Raw genomic sequence first — 20,850 nt, 5'->3', positions numbered from 1 at the left:
GCTAGCTAAAACAACCAATAGTAGTCTGCTACCTTTGTAAATTGTATTAGGACAATACTGTAAGCCAGATCCTTTATTCATGTGGAGTCATAAAGATATCATATTTCCATCTGCCCATGAAATGCAATAATCATATTTTTAATATTGTCACCTACTTGATTGGTCCTAGGCTGTGTACTTGTCTGAAGTAGCATGGATTATTTCAGCTTGTTAAAATTCCAACTCTTAATTTCTTTAATGTTAATATAGATTTTAATTAGCTGTATAATATTATAAAAATTGAGAATATCGTTAAGTTTTTCAATTTTCAGTTTAAGCTTATGAAATAACAAAGGAAGTCTTTCTACTGATTTGCCTGTAGATTGTAAGGATTGTAGATTTAATTATTTGACAGGAAAGTCTGTGTATCCCCTAAATGATGGAAAATGTCATTTCTCCTTACATAAGAAGTTTTTAGTTTAACATCTTTTTTATTGCTGTAGTCCATTTCTGCTTGGACTTAATGTGTGATTTTAGTCCCATTAAAAAAAAAAAAAAAAAAACAAAAAAGACTGCTACAGGAGTATCTTAGTTCTGTTCCATTTAACTCCTGATGAGAATTGGTATTTTTTTAGTTTCAATGCAAAATTTTAATGGAACTAATTTGTAATGAATTTACATTGAAAATGAATGAAATAATGTAACTTGTAATCTTTGTTTAAAAAAAAAAGAAGTTTAATTTGCTTTTCTCTATTCAGCTTCAGGCTGATGCACTTAGGCTAATACTTAAATACATGGTTGTCAACCTCACATAAATGAATTTAGAAATTATTTAGAAATTTGTACAGTCTCTAGGTTATATATTTAAGATGTTTTCCATGGAGATTTTACTTTACTTCATATAGCCTCATCTTATCCCAACAATTTGGTCATGAGATTTATAGGACATATTTTCTTTTTTCCTGTTTTTCTATCCATAAAACCCACTCAGTTATTTTCAGGTTAAATGTATTTCAGGAATTTTGTTCAACAGTCAATCTATTCAAAACCTGCAGCTAGATTGGTGGTCTGTTGAGAAAATCATGCTAGCTTAGATAGCTCTGTCCTTGATTAATTCTTTGGCATAATAGTAGAGCCAGGATGTTGTATGAATCCCCACCTTGCCCTAATTAATTTCTGCCACAGGAATGCTTAGAGAAATTCTAATGCCTTGCTTAAAGAAAAAAAAAAAAGAAGTTGCTAATGGGATAATTGCTTCCATTTTATGGCACTCCTCATCCTTTAGAATCTCAAAGCTCAAAACCATGCAGCAGTGCAAAACTGCCATAGCCTAGGTGAAATCTGGAATCTTAGCAGTACTGAAATATATAACTTGGTGGAGACATACAGCCATTATTAAAATTGGAAATTAAGTGGATTGTGAGTGTTGTTTAAAGTGTTATCATATTTGCCTTGACAGATATACTGTATCTGTAAGAATCATCCATTTGGCAGAGACTCAGAAAATGCCAGGTACTAAATGAGAATCACTGTGTCCAGCAGATAGAAGACCACCCATCTGAATTGTCTCTTCAGAAAGCTAAGAATACAATGTAGTGACATTGTACACACTGTAGTAACAGTGTAGATAGAACTTTTCATCTCAGCTACTGACAATTTAGTGCATCCAAAGGCGAGGAAAAGGGCTATTATCATGCATGACTTCAAGATGTGATTCTCTAAGTAAATTATTTTAAGACTGAATATTCTTCTTTATTCCAGTTATTTAATAATAAAGGATGTACTTTACCTTAGTTGGAGTTTGACTCACTTTGGTTTTTAGGCCTGATCAAATTCTGTTGTTGATTACTTAATTTTAAAACTTGTTATCTATTTAAAAATTCCTTAGTTGGGAGACTGAATCATCATGTCTTTACATTTTCTTAGAGTAACCTAAATAACTAACCTATATATATAAATAACCTAAATAGAGTAACCTAAATAGTCTGTAACTCTACGCTTGCTTTTGTTAAACCTCATCTGGTTCCTCACCCAACTCTTCAGCCTGTCTGGGTTTCACTGAATGGCAGCACAGCCTTCTGGTGTGTCAGCCGTTCCTCCCAGCTCTGTATCATCAGCGAACTTGCTGAGAGTGGAAACTATCCCCTCATTAGGCTCACTGATAAAGATGTCGAGCAAGACCGGACCCAGCACCAACCCCTGGGGAACACTGCTAGATACAGGCCTCCAAAGTATGCCTAGAGTCCTGACTGCTGTCACTGCAAATGTACTTCAGCTAGTGCCCTTGTGCATGATTTCACTGTGGAAATCATGACATGTTTGGAGAGGGTACTTGCAGTTACTGCAATGAGAAGCACTGGGATGTAGGTTGCAGATCCGTACTAAAACAGGCTTGCATAATTCTGTACTGGAGTATATTACTGTATAGTTTTTCTTGTCACTGTGAGCCATTGATTCTTCTGGATGTATGAAGCAGCAATTCTAATAATTAACTTCAGTAGGAAATCTTTCAGGAATGAACTTATTTCAACTCAATTTTATTGCATACTTTTAGTGCACTTACTGCACTTTTTTTTATTCACCTGTTTCCTTTGTTTGCTACTTTCATTCTTGTTTAGTTCTTGTGTATAGTATATGCAGTTGACTGTTAAAATTCAGCAATTTCTGCATTCCAAGGTAATGAACATGGAAAGTGTGATTAAAAAAAGAAACAAAAGCTCAGATTCCACAACTGTGTAAACTTACTAAACATGCTTGACATTAAATAGCAGTAGATACTACGTGCTGCTGAAAAGGGAAGTACCAAAGATGATACAGCCACCACTTACAGAAGTAAGACCAATTTTGTAAGCACTTTAAAGGCATGCATGTAAAGGAGCAAGTCTGAAGATTTTCTTTCAGTGAATACATGAAGATTATTAATTTTGTTCCCTTATTTTGTAAGCATATAACAACTCAAAAATTACAAAATAGTAAGAAAATGGCAAGGCTGTAGTGAAAAATTGTATTGCATCTGTTTTAGTTGTGCTTTATGGTTATCAGATCTTATGTATCCAAAGTCTTTCATCAGTTAAGTACTCAGTAAAATAATCATAATTTAAACGGTTAAATATTTTTTTATTGTAAATACTGCTTCTCTATGATTTTAACTGTTCAAAGTCTCATACTGGAAACAAGTTAGGTTGTGGACTTTCAGTGCCTCCCAGGCACCGCTCTTTCCTCTAAGGTTATGCTCTTTGTTCTACGATCAGAAACCACAGTGTAGCTCCATTCTTAGGAAGTCATACTATTTATCAAAATATTTTGGAACCACTGTGGGGATTGGAGGTAGGAAAAATTGATGTAATGTGGAAATCTAGATCTCAGTCTCTGCACTTTATTCAGACATCTTCCCTTGGAAAAAAAGCACCCACAAGTAAGTCTGTCCCCCAAACTACCTATTAGAATGCCTTTGAATATTCAACAGATCAAAAGCATTTTTAAATAACATGTTTCATTCTGTGTCATTTACAGAGCTCAGTTAATCTGTTTTGGTTTTTTTCCTCTGTGTATATGATTTTGCCAGTATTTCCAGCTGTTTTCACCATTTTGAATTTGTGGTCTGAAGCTTAAACTATGTTCACTGTTTCACAAAGCTATGTGTACATGACAGGTATGGTTAACTGCACTGTGTCTAACTTTTTAACAGTTTTTCAGTTAAAACAACAGTTTAGGAATAGTAATATTTTTCAAAGAGGAGATTGCAGTGTAAGTTAGCTATGGATGTACAATGAAATAAAAACAGAAGACTTAGTTTGCTAATTTTTGCATGCCTGAATCAGTAAAAATTTTCCTGTTAGATATTCTACCATTCCTTGGTTTAGTCACTCCCTGACAACACTTAAATTCAGTAACTGAATTTCTTAGAGCAATATAGAAACTTTCAAGTTGTGCATCTTAAATATGGATTTAAGTTTCAGGTGTGGAGAACACAAGTATGGATAAAATATAAATTAAGCTGGTCTTGAGTTGATAGTTGTACTTCATTTTTCTCCAGTTACATCAGTGTATTAAGTTGCAGGAGAGTACACTATAGCAATATGTTTAGGTTTAAACAATTACTGATAATTAGAGTGGTAAATATCACGATGTGCAAGTGTTAGTGAAATATGTTTTTAATTATTACTTTGCTTTGTGTCATATTTCTTTCCTTGAAGTCAGCAATATCCTCACGATGTTTAATCTCATTTATGGATATTTTCCACTCTCAACTAATTATATGTAATTAATACTTTGCAAATAAGTTGGAATTGCTTAGTCTAGTCCTGGTAATTCATATATTTTTAAAAATATAACTTAATTAAAATTAACATTAATATATTTCAAAGATAAAAAGCTTTTCTGAAACTTTCTTCAACTATAAGGCAAGGGAAAAACACTCTTTAACTTATGTTATTCACTTCAGTAGAAAATATTTTGCATTTTACCTTAGAATTTTCCTTAAAAAACAAACAAACAGACACACACACACACACAAAAAAACCCTTGAGTATTTAAAGAATACTCAAAGAACAAATAATTTCTGCATAATTTAGGAATCTTCTTTTTGTTACACTTTTTCCATCAGTGTTCTAAAATAAGATTCTTTACTTTACAAAATTACTTCATTTTTTTAAATTTTTATTTGGTACTCTTAAATACCTCAATGGAGGATTATAACGGCTAAACTATTTTTCTTTCAAAATTTATTGTATAAAAGGATCCTCATTTGATTGCAGTCATGACAGTGATCTAAAATGATAGAAATTACTAATTTAAATAATGCAGAAGTGACAACTATGATTTTTCTAAGACTTCTCTGCCTTATAATAATAAAGTTTGGATGTGTAATGTTGGTTAATTCCTTGAATTTCATTACTATGTTATAAAACAAGAATAGAAACTAAATTTTTTGTCTTTCATTTTTATTAAAAACGTATTGAGCAAATTTAAAAAGAAGAGATGAGTTGTATTTATCACATTCTTATTTCAGTCGTCTTTAACTCACATATCATTTCATTCTTAACAGCTTGGAATCCTGGAGGACGCTGAGTTATTGATGATGCTTATGTATTAAGATATTTTACCAAGGGCTTGATAATGAAACAATGTATGGGGAATAAGAGGGAAGGATTTATTTGAGTAAATGATTTCGTTAAGATAAGAAACAAGACAGAGTACATGACCAAGTTTAGTAGTAAGAAATTAGCCACTGCATTTTTGAGAAGTTGTGCTGGGCCCTGTACCGTTCCTTTTATTCATAAATAATTTGGAAAAGGAAGTAGTGATACTACTTTAAGGGCCTGGAGCATCTCTCATGTGAGGAAAGGCTGAGTAACCTGGGTCTGTTCAGCCTGGGGAAAAGAAGACTGAGAAGGGATTTGATAAATGGACTGGACTGCTGAGAAAAATGTTTTATTACTTTTATTACCAAAAAAAAAAAACAACACCATTTCTTTAAGACTAATAAAATGTTCTTTTAAATTCTAACAGTGTACAGACTATGATCTGGACTATGGAACAGAATGTTTGCATCTGGCTCTGAAATACTGTAAAACAAATGCTAAGCTTGTTGAAGGAACAGCTGACCTTTGGAAGGTAAAGAGTGTAAACATTTCTATTTCCTTATACATTTGTTGAAGTTAATAAAGGCAACATTTCGGATAGATTTCCTATAACCATGAAAATTCAAGTGTATATGAAGTGTAATAGTTATGCTTTTTTCTCCTGAATTTCAGAATTTTGAAAATAAAAGAATGTTCTCTGACAATTAAGAGGTCAATTTTCTTTAATGAATATTCAAATAAATAAAACTTTTACTTTTGAAAGCTTGTGAAAGTAAACGTTCCTCATACGTTTATCCTTTGATAAGCATTCTTATACAGATTGGTAGTAGTCTTACTGTCTTAAATTTTAGAAACCAGTTTAAGAGTATCATAGCATTGATGATGGAGATTCTCAGCCTTTGCAACATTCAAAGGCTAAACCAGATAATAAGAAATATAATAGTCTATGATAATCTTTCAGAATTGGGGAAGGGAAACTAGATTTGCAAGATACTTTGAAGAGTTCTGGTTACAGTGGAGGGTTATTTTTGACTGCTCCCAGTATTGTAAACTCAGAACTTTCATGTTGCTGTAATGAAAAGAGTAATAGTTACTCTTTGGAGAGCTATTTTCAAGTAGAAATGTGGAGGCTATTCTGAAATTTAGTATATTGAGAGAACAGTGGAATTTTTAATGAGTACTTCAGCCAGTAGCTGATAAAGACTATGGAATTAATATTCTCTTGAATCCATCTATGTGGTTGTAGGCCACATCACAAGAGTTAATTCCTAAAAATATGGATTAAGTTTCTGGTAGCAGCTTTCATGTGCTTACTTGAGTTTCAAGATCAAAAAAGAAGAGCATCTGTCCCAAACTCCAATATCATATTATGGCTTCTGGAAATAAACAAAGCTAGTTTTACAAAATATAGAGTTGAAAGAACTCTGTTGCTTTACTTAGTCTTCTGACCTTGAGTTGGATTATGTTACTGCCTCTGGCGTTATCTGTTGGGTGAATTTGTTGGTTGGGCGATTTGTTTATTTAACCTGTTATCATTTCTTTGTCCATAAAATAATCACTACTGAGGATAAATTATACTGGAGTTTTATGGAAAAATGATGTTCATGAAATAATGTATTATTGGCTATTAATATTATTAAAATTCTGATAATTATCAATAAAATATCAGTTATTGATTCACGTTGTCTTTCCTCTCAAAGCTGTTTTCATATCTCATAGATTGTGCTAATAATAACCTTGAACCTACTTGAACCTACTAAGTTCATTTTGGTTTTGGATTATCATGAGCTGTTTTGGGCTCATCGTTGTAGATGGACTTGGGTAGATGTTATCTGAGATAATTAATGAAAACAGCATGTATTTGGAACTAGCAAAACAAGCTAGGCACTTGAATAGTTTGAGAATCTGTCAAACTATGTATGTGTATCTATAAAATTAAGAATATTGTTTTATGAAATTAACTTTTCCCCTGCTTCCTCTAAATTCTTTTCCTGTTTTCCTCTGCTTTTTCTATGAAAACATTTCTTGTTCTCTGATGTCAAATACCTGGCTAGAAATAGTTTGATTTTTGAACAGTTCGTTACATTCAAAAACCCTGGAGAGTTTAAGACCTCTTCAAACAAGCTGATTTTTTTTTTTTTTTGGTAAATATCAAGATCTGACAGTTTGTGGGGTTCCTAACAACTGACAAAACAAGTGTGTATTCAGGTGCCAAACAATATGTCTCTGTAGTTTTTAAGTAAATCTATCATTTAATTGTTTTGGATTGTAATCCATTATTCTTTGTCAGTAGCTGTTATGTCATGCAATTAGTAAATGTTCCTTTTTTTCTTTTTTTTTCTTGTTACCATGTTGAGGGATCTGGAAGCAGCTCCAATCACTCCATCTGTCTCTGACAGTAAATTTTCTCCACTGGGACATGATTTCTAATAATATGAACATAAATCTTAAACAGAAAGGTAATTTCCTGAATCTGCACTGCAAATTTCCTGTGCCATTTAGCAGCAAAATTTACTTACACATTGGTTGCCTAAAAGTCTTTCAGGATTTTTTCTGTGGAGATAATCTTTCTGAAACAGATTGTCTGCTTTCCTTTTTGGTCTTCTAAAGGACAGATTCTGCCATGCAGTATCATAACGCTTATGTGAATGATAACAAAATAGATCCATGATGTTCAATTCATTCTTTGTAATGTTTTGATTCCCTGCCCACAGCAGAGGGGTTGAAACTAGATGATCGTTAAGGTCCTTTTCAATCCAGAAAATCCAGAATCTATGATTCTTTATTATCTGTAGAAGCTATTAATGCCCAGTAGACAGCACGAAGTCTTATGAACTAGACTTACAGAATAATTAAGATTGAAAGAAGTAGCTGGATGTCATCTAGGGGCCAGATTAGTTAGATTAATCTGGCTGTGCAGAGAGAGCTTTGTCCCTGTGAATTTTCAGTCTATCAAAGAATAGAAATTTCATGTAATCTCTGTAAAAACAATTCCTGTGATTATCTGTCCTTACATACAGACTTGTATTTCTGTAAGATCTGATCAGCATTTCCCTTGCTGCCTTTTGCAGTGGGAAAGGATGAGAGGAGAACAGAAAAAGCCTGCAAGAAAAGCTTAGTTTACTATATAACCAGTAATATGACCCATTCCTACATTTAACCTTCTGTTCTATGGACTGAACAAGCCAAGTTCTTTGCAGCCCTCTTCTAGACTTGCTCCACTTTATCAGTGCTTGATACTGAAGAGTTCAAAACTGGAAACAGCACTCAGGTGTCTTTCCAACAGTACCAAGTACAGGGAAATAATTACTTCCATTTATGTTCTATCTACTTTATTACAGCCCAGTTGATTGGACTCCTCAGTATACTCCACACAGATTTTGGACAGAGAAGTTTGTTAGCTAGTGGCATACCCAAGAATATCATGGAGAAGGAGATTCCGCCCAAAAAGATGAAAATATTGTGGACCAGATAAAAAGAATTTCAGTGTTGACTGAAGTGTGTGGTGCATGACAATGACATTAGCGCCCATTTATGTGCAAATTCTGTGTTGCACATGGTGCACAGCAGCCAATCTGTTTTACATAGTATATGTAAGTATACTGGTGTCGTATCTTTAAAGTTCTTAAACATACTAACACTCTGTTCCCTACCTTTGTATTGAAGAGTCAGTGACATTTGTAAAGTTTATCAGAGCATTCAAGTCATAAAAATGATGAGATTTGTAAAATTTTCTGCAGCAAATGCACATAAATTTTGGAAGCTACAGAGGCATATAGCTCCTTCCTGTTTGAATAGCACACTTGTGTTGGTCACTCTATACCATGCTGTTTAGCCATTCTATGCCAGCGTTTGGCAGGTGACTCAAGGCAGTTGCATTAAAGAGGGGAAACGCTTCTCAGTTTGTAAAGTTTGATGAAATTCAGAAGACTGCCAGTTTTCTCAATTTATTTCTACCTATGAAATAGTTAGGAGCTGTTTATTACTGACCGTCTTTCAGAAGCAAGATTGTCTTTCCATAGCTTTTATAACTACATGATTTATAATATGTCGTTGTTTGTTTTCTATGAAGATTTTTAATACTAGGATGCACAATATTATATATGCCAAGAACTGATGTTGTTCCGATGGCCTGGTTGCTTTTTTTCAGTGAGAGGAAAAAGGATATTCCATCCAGGTAGATGAGAACTGAAGTAGTAATACCTCAAAGATCTTTTGAGGTTTCAGAGTATGTGTAACAGGAAAACTGCAGTCAGTTAACATGTAGAGAACAGTTTGTGTATACCAGGTGTTATAAAAATTTTCATTCTGTGGACCTTGCATCTTTAAAGTACACATATGGTGTTTATAAGAATTCTGTTTGTACAAAGGTCATGCTTCCTATTTATTTCTGTTTGATCCACCATCTCACATCTGCTGTGATGGTGTCATTGCTAGGAAAATGTTGTCCATACAGTCCATCTTTCATTGGTCCAAATAGAGAAAGTCAGAAGGCTCCAAATCCAGATTATACAGGGGGTGTGGTAGGACAATCCATCCAAGATTGTTAGTGTGTTCCACAGTCTTCAAACTAGCATGGGGCCTGACAGTATTGTGTTGCAAGAGAAAGGCTGTCGTCTTCTCTGTCCTGACACTGGAAGTTTGAGCCTTCAGTTCAGTCAGTGTTGCAGTGTAGCGGTCAGATTTGATGATTTGTTGGGCTCTAGGAAATACAGAAGAATCACTCCATGAACTGCTGTTTGGATTCTTGCTCGTAGTGATGCCACCATGTCTCATCACTGGTAAGGATTCAGCTCAGGAAACTGTCACCTTCAGCCTTGTATTCAGTTGGTTCTGACAAACTTGTGTATGATCTTCTGTTCCTGTGCGAGCATCATGGGACCCATCTGGTGCAAACATTGTGATATTCCAATATTGCTGCCATTGTTTTCAGTGCTTTGAAGCCAATGTTCAGCTCTGTACATGGTTCTCTGGTTGTAATCTGCTGATTCTCAAAGATGAGCTGATTGAATTGCTCTTTATTTCGTGAAATGACAGCTGTGTATGGCAGTTTGGAATATGGCTGGTCTTTTACATCTTTGTTCCCACTGCTGAAATACGTCACCCCATAACCTTACTGTGCTCACATTCACTGTTTCCATAAATGTTCAGCAAGTGTCAGTGAATATCAACAGGTGCATTTTTTCCTCATGGAGGAATTCAGTGATGCAGCTTTGCTTCATATGCATGTCCATCTCAGGTGCTGTTTTGTCAGACTGCCCCTGTGCTGCCATCTGTTGTGCAGAGACAAAATGTAACGGAGTATTGGCAGGAAGGTTCAACCTCTGCTGCCGTAAGCTGTGGGCCAACATAATAAAACAGGAGCGCTACTTTTGGATCAGCCGTCATGTATTAGGTGCACAAACTGTAGTATTAAATAACTCAAAGCTGTTGGAAAAGATTGTTTCTGTGTGCATTTGTTATTTTCTTGAAATGACAGTAGTCTGGTAGAATTATTAGTATCACAGAATCAAAAAACAAACAAACACCTCTCCAGCATTTCTGAGGTTTTTCAAATATAGCATATATTGGATTTCATAAAATAGATACAATAGTTTGTTTATAATACAAAATGGTAGAGAGGTTTACTAATAAAGACTAGTCTGCCTTTGGGGAATAAACATGTGTTGGTTTCATATTCTGCATTGGTGAGTTATTTGTGTTAATATTTGATACAGCAATTTTGTTCTACAACAAATGCATTAAAAATGTCTTGAAATGCTGGGTGTTTGAGCGGACTATATGAAAACGAATGTTGTCACATAAAAATATAGTGTCTGAGTACTTAAAGTATGTAAATTTGATGTTGATCAGCAGTATAAGGAGTATACTGCTACAGGCAGAATTTGATTATCAAAGAGTTAGTGGACTAATGTAATTAATATAACCAACATGGAATGTTGTATTTATTTTGTGAAATTGACTCCAAGCCTGTTTTACAAGATTATAGTCTTGGCTCATAAGATGTTAGTGTTGATGTAGTACTTCATTGGCAGCAATTTCACTTCTGCTACATGGCATTTTAATTAAAAATAAAAGATGACTATAACTGTTTTAGTCATTAATAGATTAAAAATTAGATAACTGGATATTAGATATTTTCTACAGTTTTCACCACAGGCAGAAGCTTTGTACTCCATAATATTGATACATAATCTGATACATTTTTACCTATACTTTTTTTTTTTTGCTAAGGACACAGTTTTATGGAGTTACAAGTAAATAGATAATTGATCAGAAGCAAACAAAGTATGAAAAGTAAATTAAGAAGTATTTGATAAACTAATGTAAGCAAAAGGCATGCATTTCATTTCAGCCAAATACAAAAACACACAAAAAAACCCCAAACCTTAGACCACACCTGTAGAATTGTTCTAGGAAGGTAGAGACTTTGAAAGTGCTTTAGGGTTAACAGTAGCTAGCAAGCTTTTTTTGTGGACAAAAATACCTTGTGTCAGCCATGGATATGGAAACAAGAAACAAGGCTCTCGTTAGTAGTAATAATTTTACAGTGCTGAAAAAAATCACCCATATCAGTAAAAGAAATAACTAGGCTTCTACCTGGCTGGTTTTTAATCTTCACAAGTCCTTTCAACATGAATCTATTTCATGATGAAATTGCAGATTAGAAATACGTTTTTTTAAGGAATTATGAAGAATGTATGAAAATTGGTGTGATATCATAGTTCAACGATTTGTTAAAGGGTTAAAAGTAGCCATATTTTCAAATGATTTCTAATCAGGTCTGAGTATTTTTAAAAATGTTTCAGGTTCTCCAATAGTATCTGCAACTTCTGTTCTCATGACTTGCCAGTGATATTTTATCATAATTAAGAAATTGACAATATCATTTCTTTACATTTAGTATTTTAAATGTAAAGAATTGCCTTCAAGGCATTGTTTTATTGGTTTTGCATTCCTTCCTGCTGTGTTAAATCTAATGAGGTTTGTCTGTCCTTTAGGTGACCTACAAGCGGGATCTGTATGCAGCTGAATCAATTATTAAGGGTATGTATTTGTCCTTATTGCTACAGTTTGCGTATTCCTGGGTCTATTATAGTTTTTTTTTTTTTTGTACACTGTTGTTTTAAATGTCTTTAAGAAAAGTTTTAAGATGAGTAAAATGTGCTTAAGCACATGACCATTCTTTTAGAGAATAAGTTTTTTCTAATATCCAACCTGAACCTCCCTTGGAGCAACATAAGGCCGTTCTCTCTTGTCCTATTGCTAGTTATACAGGAGAAGAGGCCAATTCCACCTTGCCATAACCTTCTTTCAGGTCATTGTTGAGGGCAATATGGTCTCCCCTGAGCCTCCACCAGAATAAACAATCCCAGTTCCCTCAGCTGCTCTTCATTAGACTAGTGCTTTAGACCTCTCACTAGTGTCATTGATCTTCTCTGGATGCACTCCAGGGCTTTGATGTCTTTCTTGTAGTGAGGGGCCCAAAACTGAACACAGTACTTGAGTACTAGTAACCTCACCAGAGCTGAGTACAGAAGGACAGTTACCTTCCCTAGTCCTGCTCGCAATACTTTTCTGATACAAGCTAAGATACTATTGGCCTTCTTGGCTACCTGAGCGTGTTTAGCTGAGCATTGATCAACATTCCCAAATCAGTTTCTTTCACACAGTCTTCCAGCCAGTCTGCCTGAGCCTGTAGTACTGCCTGGGGTGGTTGTGGCCAAAGTGCAGGCCCTGGCACTTGTTCTTGTTGAACTCCATCCCATTGGCCTCAGCCCAGAAATCCAGCCTGTTCAGGTAATCAGCTCTTATTGTGTTAGATAGATTACTTAATATTTTCCAAGCAGTATTTTTAACTTATGGGAAGCTTTGAAAAATGGGGATGTAGTCTGACGTAAAATAGAAAATGTTCTCAACATATGTTTTTTCTGCAATTTGTCCCACTCTTATAGAGAGAGAGAGAGAGAGAGAAGAGAGAGATCTATCTATATCTATATCTATATCTATCTATCTATATATATATACAGATGGTATTGGGTATTTACAAATATTATCCAATCAGAATTATTTCTGCCTGTAAGAGATTTTTGCAAATAAAATGTATAAGTTCTTGGCTTGACTTAGTGATTATCAAAGAATCGGTGTGCTCTTGGAATACTGTGTAGTAGTTTTCACTTAATTTTATTTGATCTTTCCTTGATAAAACAGCTTAGCTTGATTATAAATTTTTGAAAGCTTGCATACTGTTGCTTTGCGTGTCACATAAGTGAAATGAGTTGCAAGAAAAAAAAACAGTTAATAGGACAAATCGATGTGGAAAACAGGAATTTCGTGGTGTAGTATGATATAGAATCAATACATGATTTTTATCTCATTGATGAGTGGAAATTAGAAGTAATACTTTAGTAATGGTTCAATGGAACAGAGGGAAGTCTCCAATCTTTGATAATTGCAAAACTAATTATATTAAAAAAAGACTTCTTTTTTCCTAGTCTAACTATAGATCATATTCCACCAGTCATTAGGCTTGTCCATAACTAACTAGAGATCTGATTTGTTCCACTGACTTAACTTCAGTTAAATCATTAGTTTTTGTCATCAGTACTACGCTAGAATAGTAGTAAAGTATTAAATAAATCTTCTGAGACTCTATTTTTACCAGCAGCATCCAATTCATTTTATCTAGCAATATACTAATTTCTCTATACCTGTATGAGAATTCTCAATGAATTCCTACTCATAGGATACTAAGATAGATAGTTTATGCATGCATTTACAGTGAAGGTTCTTTTAAAATTTGAAGTATTATCTATATTCTTAAAAAAATTATCTGTGTAGTAGAGACTTTAAAATAAAATTATCTCTAATTATAATATTAGTAAGGAAATTAGAGTCTGGTACAGTTGCTTGAATTTATTGTTAGATTACAATATTTGAAAATATTTATCAAGAATTGTGCTTTTTGTTATTCAGGCCTTTTGAAACCAATCACATCAGCATAAAATGATGCAAGTAATAAGTCAACTGCATGTAAAGTGTTGATCATATCTTGGCAAAGGCTCAGTCTTCAACTTGGAGTAAATCTCAGCAAACTCATATTTCCGTGTTAATTTTGTTCTCATTCTCCTTTTCCTACGTATCTTTCATATTTACTTTGCTGTTGAATACTGAGACTCAGACATTACTGGATCAAGTAGAACAATGTTCATCTGTTGTAGTTTCCATAGAAATAAGCAGGAGGTGTTACTTTTAGTGGGACCTATGCATTTATAATTGGGGCAAGAATACTGTAAATGACTGCTCATTTTTTTTCATACTGTTCACAGATATATATTTTACATGTGTATTTCATCATGTTATCACATTTTTTACTTTCACAATAGGTGGTACGGTCTTTTTCAGCTGTTGGTTATGATAAAAAATTTATGTGGTTTTAAGTAGAAATAAAGACCTGCATAATGGTAAATCAGGTTAATCTCTTGTTTGATCTTCACTTATATGTTTTGTTACTATGCCACTATTTAATATATTTGCTTCAGCAACCGCAATAGTCTTTTATTGTGCCTGGTCTGTATGAAAAAACTAAGATCCTTAAAGTTTAGATTTGCTTTCACAGTGTTGCGGGAGCTAAGGAAGGGGAAACTTCATGTTCTTTTTATGCAAATAAGAGCCCTTAGATAATGAGAACACTCTACACTGGATTTATTTTACATAATTAAATATATTTAATGAAGTTTTGAGCAGACGCTGTTAGTGTCCACATCTGCATTTTGAAAGCTGTACCTTATCTTTTCTGTGCCCTTGAAAATGCTTCGAAAACCACATCTTCAGCTGATATGATAAGACTTAGTTTTGTAGCAGAGAATTGAGCCGTGTAGATTAAAATTAGGTAAGCATTTTATTCATAGTTTATGAAACAATGAATATATATATATTTAAGGGAAGATTTTAGTTTTAGATCTAGTGAAGCATTACCTTGTTGTTCCTGCGTTTTGCATCATGTGGTCACGTGGTTACAACAATAATGAGTTTAATGAAGAAACCTTAGTTTTATACAATAAATATTATTAGCTGTATTTTACTCTGTTGTGTTGCACCTGTGGGAAATGGTCAAGGAGAGGTCACCTTCCAGAATGGCAGCCATCCTGCAAGCCAAGGAGAGTTGTTAGGCCTTTTCTACTAGCTGGATAGCTGGGTGCATAACATCCTTTTCTCATGACTGCAGAACCCTCTACCCAGCTCAGTATGAAGTGTTCCTACTTGTCATTACCCTTTTGTGTTTTCTCCCATAACTTAGATAGCCGTCTGCTGTGTGGTAGCATAAATAGGTGCCCCTATTTATGAGCTTCTGTGTTAGGGAACTATAAGAGTCATGCAGGTGTCATGGAGTCTGATGGGAAAGTGACTGCTGCAAGAAAGGAGCAGTTGCTATGCAGTCTTTCTTCTGAGAGTTTCAGCAGCACTCTTCTGCTAACTCCAGCCTGCATAGAGATATGAATTTGGGTAGTAGAAGTCACCAGTATCCTAAGTATACTACTGTGCTAGCAAGAGGCCCACGTGCTTGTGAGTTTCCACATACTCCTTAGAGACATCCTCACAGATAGTTTTTTTGGAAACATTCCACTTCTTTTTCTTTCTTTTTCCATCTTTGGGATGATGATAACTTCCTAGAAAAATATTTACAGCAGAAATATCTATTTTCTCTTTACTGTTTTTTGCTAGATGCTTTTGCTTAAGTTTTGTCTGTAACCTTGCTGAGCGTAGTGGGCAGAACCTTTGTGTTTGGTCTGGTAGGCCTCAGAAGCACTGTACTACTAGGATGTCCCTGTTTGTATAGGTGCCAGTTCCTGATATTAGATATCACTTTGGATATGAATGGTGTTACCTGTGGGATGGTGATCTACATGAATGTGGTTCTTTGAGTTGAGTTTTTGATGAGGATGTGGTCCTGTATCACATACTTGGGTGGATTCAGGCCCCAGGTTCAGACTGAGTAGAATGCCTGAAGGCACAATTCTGTATGATGCTGTCAGGCTGGGTTGCAAAGCATTAGATCTGAACGTGCCACATAGCATGATCTTAAGCTCCTCTGGAAGAGTCCCTAAAGATAAATGTGTGGGCTGGTGGGATGGAGGGCACTAAGTGCACTGGTCTTACACTGGCTTCCTACTGCTGGGGAGTCTTCACAGCGCCTCATTTCTTCAGTGATGAGTCATATAATTTACTTTGCTAGATGCACATTTTGTCACAAGAGGAATTTAGGAGTGATCAAGAGTGTGTATATACACATGTAACTTTGGTATCAGTGCTCCAAATTTCGTATCATTTACATTTATACTTAATAGTGACTTGAAACTGCTATTTCCTTCAACTTCAGAGAATACTTTATCTTTTTTGTTAATGTGATTGCTTTATTTAGAAAATCCTTTTAAGCTATATTTAAAGTACTTATTTGAGAATTTTTCAGCCAACTGTTCACTTTCTGGTTTTAAATAGTGACTTGTTTTGACTTTTAAGCGTAGATCAACTGATCTTCAAATGTTTAAGTTTTTATGCTAGAATATTAAGGTTATATTTGTGCCTGTGGACAGTTTTGCTAAGGAATATGTTATTTGTGGTTCAGTTTGAACTACTACATAACTTGCTGTTATTTTTCCTTTGAGGCACTTTTGCATTTCTTTGTCCATATATTAAATTATAATTATTTAATTAAACCAATACAGGAAAAATGATTATGGTAACAAGTACCTGGCAATTAAATGTCTGAAAAAAAAATACAATTAATCATGTGTCTATAATTACGAGACTGCTTTTTTAGTCAGTCATATTACAAAAAGAAGCAAGTCCCAAGTGTTTTGCAGAAGCACAGCCAGTTTTTTAACTGCTAGCCTAATTAGATGTAATAATGGACAAATTTCAGCTTGTTAAACTTTACTCAAGTAGAAGTAAGGAAAATGTACGTGCATACATGCATTGTACTTTACAGATTTGTATTTATAAGTAATATGTCATTTTCATTCAAGGTAATAAGTGAAATACTTCAGTAATGTAAATGGACTATTATTTATCTTTTGAGACTGTTTTCATAAAATGTATTAGTAGTTTGCTTATTTCCTCTAGTTTCTTTTAAACAACCATTTTATGAAAATCTCAGTGCTAACAATTTTTTAAAACATTAACTTAGTGCTCTTCTTAATTAAGGAAGTAAGAGCTTGTAGAGTATACAGACAAGGTGCCACATGCTTACTTTTAATAGTCTTCAAGGAAGAAAACATCATCTTACAATAAGGGTGACTCATCTAGAAATGCAGTTAAGATCAGGGTAATACAAAACATCCTAAAAATATTTCCATTACGACTACTGCCCTCAGGGCAAGTATCTTTGAACTCTAGTTCCAACGTGTAAACTTTAAATGTTTCTTCTCAGTAAAACAGAAAAGTAATTTAGGGTTTGACTCTTTCCCTCTCCTGGTTTTTCTTAAGGGTCCTTATTCTGCAGTGACTTTTCAACAGATGTACACTTGCAGATTGTATACTTTGCCTTCCTATTTGGCTGCATGAGTATCTGCTTCCATAGATGTGTACACAATTAAATTTTGCAAGTCGAAAGAAAAATAAGTCACTCTGCAAGTAATGCTGCTTATTTATTTCTGTGGAAAATACAACAGATACAAAAAGCACAATAACGCTATTTCACAGTGCAAATTTGCAGCTACAAAACACTTTTTTCAGCATAGTCACCAGCCTTATCTGTGCGTTTTTGCCAGCAACGAACAAGAGCCTGCATACTGTGCTTGTAAAAATCCATACCAGAGAAGGTGACTCACTGTTTCACATTACTGTGATGGCATTATTGCAAGGAAAATGTTGCCCACGCAGATGAAATTTCACTGTGCTCACATCCACCTTTTTGTCTCCATAAACGTTCAGCAAGCTTTAGTGAATGTCAGTGGGTGCCATTTTCCTACATGGAGGAATTCAATGACGTACCTTTGCTTCATATGCACTTCCATGTCACATGCCACTTGATTGGATTACCCCTCTGCTGCCATCTGTCTCACAGCAACATGATGTAAAGAAATATTGGTGGAAATATTTCAACCTCTAGTGTCATGCTACCAATATCTGCCTCTGACATTGTGGGCCAGCATTATAAGATAGGAGATATTACTTTCAGAGCAGCGCTCATACATTTGAACTATTATAGCTACTTACAATGTTTTGTGCTATATGAAGAATCTGTGTGATTAAAAAAGACAAGTTTTGTTTGTTTGTTTGTTTTTGTTTTTGTCAAAGAAAAGATCATCCTAAAGGCTGCACTCCTATGAGTACACTGTAGTAGTGCCCATTAGCCAGTGGCTGTTTTTCACATTGCAGCAAAGAAATAGAATAGCAGGTGAAGAGGTATTCCTCAGAATAGTTATTGCTGGATGAAAATAACACTCTTCCTCATCTTCTGTCACTGAATATTCCTCTCCTTTTTGTATGTTAGTATTGGTAGATGCAGTATCAAGTTTGTTTTTGGTTTTTGTGGCTACAAAGCAATGTGGAATGAGTAAACAAAAATTATTAGATATTTTTGGTTATTTTAATTTCCAAAAGTTAAAATGTTTACATTTCCTAGCTGAAATTCTCTTATACTTTTCTGAAGATTTTAGAGAATTCTTTTTCAAGCTATGTTGTTTATTGTTTTGCTCTCAGCAAAAATAGGTTACATTGATCTTTTTGTGAGACTTCAAAAATGAGTCTGGTGCAATCTATGTGCATTCATTGCACTGGAGTAATCATAGAATGGCTTAAGTTGAATGGATCCTTTAAGGTCATTGAGCTCCAACCCTCTGCTTTGAACTGGGCTGCCAACCACTGTATCAGGCTCTACATCAGGATGCCCAGAGCCCCATCCAGCCTGGACACCTCCAGGGATGGGAAATCCACAGCTTCTCTGAACAATGTATTAAATAGTTTTCAACTATAGATTTTCTTAATATATACAGTGGTACAGAAACCAGGAGGCCTGTATTTCAGCCAAATGTTTAGGTAATACAAGCAAAACTCCTAAGTAATGCATAGTCTGTTAATGGCATTTTTGCAGGGCTGTTAGGAAAGGGGAATTTTTAATGTATGTGCCTGTAATTTCTTTATGTATTAGTATATTGAGTATAAAATTTAAATATTTAACATCACTATGTATTTACAGTTGTCTGCATAGCAATTCTTTATTTTACTGTCATGAACTTTGGTCGAATGTGGGAATTGAACAAACAGTTGTTGCCAGGGAGTAACAATGTTCCTAAAATGATGACCACCAAATTGAATTCCTTTACAAATCTGTACAGGTTAATTGTAATATTTCAATATTATGTCACTAGAAGCTAATGTGAGGAAATTTTTAATTTTATCAGGAATGCTTTGTCTAATAAAATTACAAAAATAAAACTTTATGGAAGAAATTAATGTGTACCAGTAACAGGGGAAGGAACATGTATAGGAGGTGCTCGGTATAAAGGATAATGAACTGGGAGGTAAATACCCCAAAGTCTGCGGGAAGAAAATAATGAAAAAATTTGTGAAGTTAGGACTCCTGTAACAAAATGTACGTATTTTTGACATTAAGTATTAATATCTTAAGCTAGTATCTGGTACCTACTATTACAGCTGGTGGTGATCTAGTCAGTATTGTCTTGGGAGCAGTTAATCTTCTTTGAAAGTGAACTGAAATGTGCCAGATAAATTCCTTCCTAAAAATGCTTCTTTATTGCCTGTACAAGGTGATCTGTGTGTCTGCACCAGGGTTGCCTGAAGTAGGGAAGGTAAAATCCCACTGGGGAATCTTTGCTTTGTTGCCTGATGCAACATGAAGGAGTCTACCGTAGAGAGAAAGCAGTTTAAACTGAATAAATTCTGAAATCCTGTATCAGATTTATCTTTAATGAAAAAAAAAAAAAAGCCTCCTACTTTCCTCCCAGAGACATATAACGTTCAACTGATTAGAATTTGGCAGTGTTAAAGAGTTTAACTATTTTTAACTTTATGCCATAATATGCTCCAAATATATATTATATGTGTAGTAGTGTTGGGAAGGTTACTCCATAATCAGGTACATCTGGGAAGAAGTTAGGGGACAATGGGAGACAGGTGTTGGGAAGAGAAGGTTTCCAGGGCAATAAGTTGAAAATAATAGAGAAGAAGAAGCCAAAGTAACAGATATTTTGATAGGTAATATAATAGTGAGGGGGAAGATGAAGTATCAGTGTGTAGACAAGAGGTAAAAGGAAAAAAATTAGAACACGGGAGTTCCAATTCAATGAAAGGAACATGAAGACAGTGAAGCAGTGAGTAGTCTCCCTGGAGAGGTTATGCAGGCTCTGTCCCCAAAGGATTTCAAGATTCATGGGGTTAAGTGACTGTCCTCGTAGGCTTTAAGCAGAAGTTTGTAATGGAGATCAACTGAGGTCCCTTCCAGTCTGATGAGATACAAAATTTTGTTAGCTGAATGTTAATATTATGGATGTCATGGCTTTAATGTGGCTCTACAGAACAAAATAATTTGATTCACCTAGACAGACTTCTAAAAACCAGCAGTGAAATACTGCATGTAGTTAGTTTGCCCTCAGCCAGCAGACTACCTGAAGTCAGAGGGAGCTGTAGCCAGTGCTCCTGCTGCCTTCCTGCGTTCACTGTGGTAATGCTGTGCAACAGCTAGATGGATCAGCTTATCAGAGCTGGCACACGGGCAGTCTTGAAGGGAAAGACTGTGCTCAGCCTTTTTCCCCATAATGCAGCA

The 20,850-nt window shown here is 34.9% G+C and overlaps 1 protein-coding gene across 14 annotated transcripts in view; it reads left to right on the top strand.

The window, feature by feature from the left end:
• The window catches only part of CRPPA (CDP-L-ribitol pyrophosphorylase A), a 113,922-nt gene that overhangs the window by 33,529 nt on the left and 59,543 nt on the right, over positions 1–20,850 (top strand). For all 14 annotated transcript variants that reach the window (XR_014883860.1, XR_014883861.1, XR_014883862.1 and 11 more), the window contains 2 exons: positions 5,491–5,595; positions 12,065–12,110. Coding sequence is in view for 11 of the 14 variants with exons in the window: in XM_085226128.1 (XP_085082254.1) it covers positions 5,491–5,595; positions 12,065–12,110 (151 nt within the window). In the remaining 3 variants the exon portion in view is untranslated. The remainder of the gene's footprint in view (positions 1–5,490; positions 5,596–12,064; positions 12,111–20,850) is intronic.

Source organism: Meleagris gallopavo, chromosome 6 (genome assembly GCF_905368555.1).
Source record: "Meleagris gallopavo chromosome 6, MGAL_WU_HG_1.1, whole genome shotgun sequence".
NCBI lineage: Eukaryota > Metazoa > Chordata > Aves > Galliformes > Phasianidae > Meleagris > Meleagris gallopavo.
Note: the sequence above shows the minus strand (reverse complement) of the source record. Positions and strands in the feature narration are given on the sequence as shown.